General features: G+C 62.4%; 1 protein-coding gene across 1 annotated transcript in view; it reads left to right on the top strand.

Annotated features, from left to right (window-relative positions):
- Window positions 1-322: 322 nt before the first annotated feature.
- LOC144607526 (growth factor receptor-bound protein 7-like) overlaps window positions 323-2,435 on the top strand; it is a 23,609-nt gene continuing 21,496 nt past the window's right edge. Inside the window, exons 1-3 of the mRNA XM_078424422.1 lie at window positions 323-574; window positions 1,701-1,979; window positions 2,011-2,167. Coding sequence (XP_078280548.1) covers window positions 323-574; window positions 1,701-1,979; window positions 2,011-2,167 — 688 coding nt within the window. The remainder of the gene's footprint in view (window positions 575-1,700; window positions 1,980-2,010; window positions 2,168-2,435) is intronic.

The following is a 2,435-nucleotide window of genomic DNA, read 5'->3' as shown; positions in this document are numbered from 1 at the left end:
TCTCCAGGCACGGATGAATTCTGATCCGTTTCAAAGATCGACACAAAACGCTGGAGTAACTCAGCGGGTCGGGCAGCATCTGTGGAGAGAAGGAATGGGTGATGTTTTGGGTTGAGACCCTTCTTCAGACTAAAGAATAATCTGAAGAAGTGCCTTGACCCAAAACGTCACCCATCCCATCTCTCCAGAGATGCTGCCTGTTTCGCTGAGTTACTCCAGCGTTTAGTGTCTATCTTCGGTATAAACCAGCACCTGCAGTTCCCTCCGACATGGTACATGGGTGCCTGGCGTGGGTCAGTGAGAGATGCCCTGGGCAGGGGCCATGGACACGCACCTGCCCACTGACCCACACATGACCGTGCGGGGTGTGTGGGTGAGCCGTGAGCGGGCAGCAGCCACTGGCAACGTTGGTGTGGGCACTGCACCCGTTCCAGGTACACAGACCCCAGGCACTGCCCTGCTCTGCATCGCTGCCATGCTTGGACCACCAACAATGACCCCATCACTGGCACCCACAGTGCAGGCCAACCAAGGCCAACCAAGGCCAACCAAGGCCAACCAAGGCCTGCCCTGGGTCACCTGCAGAGCACCACTGTACCGTCACTCTCCACACACGCCTCACACACACACGCCTGACACACGCACGCCTCACACACACACACACACGCCTCACACACACACGCCTCACACACGCACGCCTCACACACGCACGCCCCGCACACTCACCATTCACACACACACGCCTCACACACACACGCCACACACACGCCTCACACACACACGCCTCACACACACACGCCTCACACACACGTCTCACACACACACGCCTCACACACGCACGCCTCACACACGCACGCCTCACACACGCCTCACACACACACGCCTCACACACACACGCCTCACACACACACGTCTCACACACACACGCCTCACACACGCACGCCTCACACACGCACGCCCCGCACACTCACCACTCACACACACACGCCTCACACACACACGCCACACACACGCCTCACACACACACGCCTCACACACACACGCCTCACACACACACGTCTCACACACACACGCCTCACACACGCACGCCTCACACACGCACGCCTCACACACGCCTCACACACACACGCCTCACACACACACGCCTCACACACACACGTCTCACACACACACGCCTCACACACGCACGCCTCACACACGCACGCCTCACACACGCACGCCTCACACACACACACACGCCTCACACACACACGCCTCACACACACACGCCTCACACAAGCACGCCTCACACACACACGCCTCACACACACATGCCTCACACACACACGCCTCACACACGCACGCCTCACACACGCACGCCTCACACAAGCACGCCTCACACACACACGCCTCACACACACACGCCTCACACACGCATGCCTCACACACGCACGCCTCACACACGCACGCCTCACACACGCACGCCCCACACACGCACGCCCCACACACGCACGCCCCGCACACGCACGCCCCACACACGCACGCCTCAGTGCTAGCTGGTAACAAGCAGCCGATTGTGGCCCGCACCTCTCTTGGCACGCTGCCAGCTGGCAACCCAAACCCTAAACCGGTTAGGCAAGAGTGGGTTATCCATCTGAATCTCAACAGAATAACTACCCACCTTACGAAAGAAAAATGGACATAGTTATGCCATCTCCCAGCCCCCTGAGCAACAGGCCGTGCCCCCTGAACAACAGGCCGTGCCCCCTGAGCAACAGGCCGTGCCCACTGAGCAGCAGGCCGTGCCCCCTGAACAACAGGCCGTGCCCCCTGAGCAACAGGCCGTGCCCCCTGAACAACAGGCCGTGCCCCCTGAGCAGCAGGCCGTGCCCCCTGAGCAACAGGCCGTGCCCCCTGAACAACAGGCCGTGCCCCCTGAGCAACAGGCCGTGCCCCCTGAACAACAGGCCGTGCCCCCTGAGCAACAGGCCGTGCACACTGTCGGCAGCCTTTCCTCTCCGTGCTTTGCAGATCATCATGGTCTTCAGTGAAGAGGGCATGCGGAGGTCGCTGGAGGTCAGGGCCGCAGTGATTGCCCACGACGTTTGCTGTCTGCTGGTGGACAGGCATCGCTGTGTGGACACAGAGACGTGGGCACTGGTGGAGTGTCACCCCGACTCAGCATTGGGTAACCACTGACCCACCCCCCTCCCCCTCCCCTCCCACCCCCTTCACTCCCACCCCCTTCCCTCCCAACCCCTTCCCTCCCACCCCCTTCCCTCCCACCCCCCTCCCCTCCCACCCCCTCCCACCCCCTTCCCTCCAACCCCCCTCCCCTCCCACCCCCTCCCACCCCCTCCCCTCCCACCGCCTCCCACCCCCTCCCCTCCCACCCCCTCCCACCCCCTTCCCTCCCACCCCCTTCCCTCCCACCCCTCCCCTCCCACCCCCTCCCC

This window comes from Rhinoraja longicauda, chromosome 29, assembly GCF_053455715.1.
Source record: "Rhinoraja longicauda isolate Sanriku21f chromosome 29, sRhiLon1.1, whole genome shotgun sequence".
NCBI lineage: Eukaryota > Metazoa > Chordata > Chondrichthyes > Rajiformes > Arhynchobatidae > Rhinoraja > Rhinoraja longicauda.
Note: the sequence above shows the minus strand (reverse complement) of the source record. Positions and strands in the feature narration are given on the sequence as shown.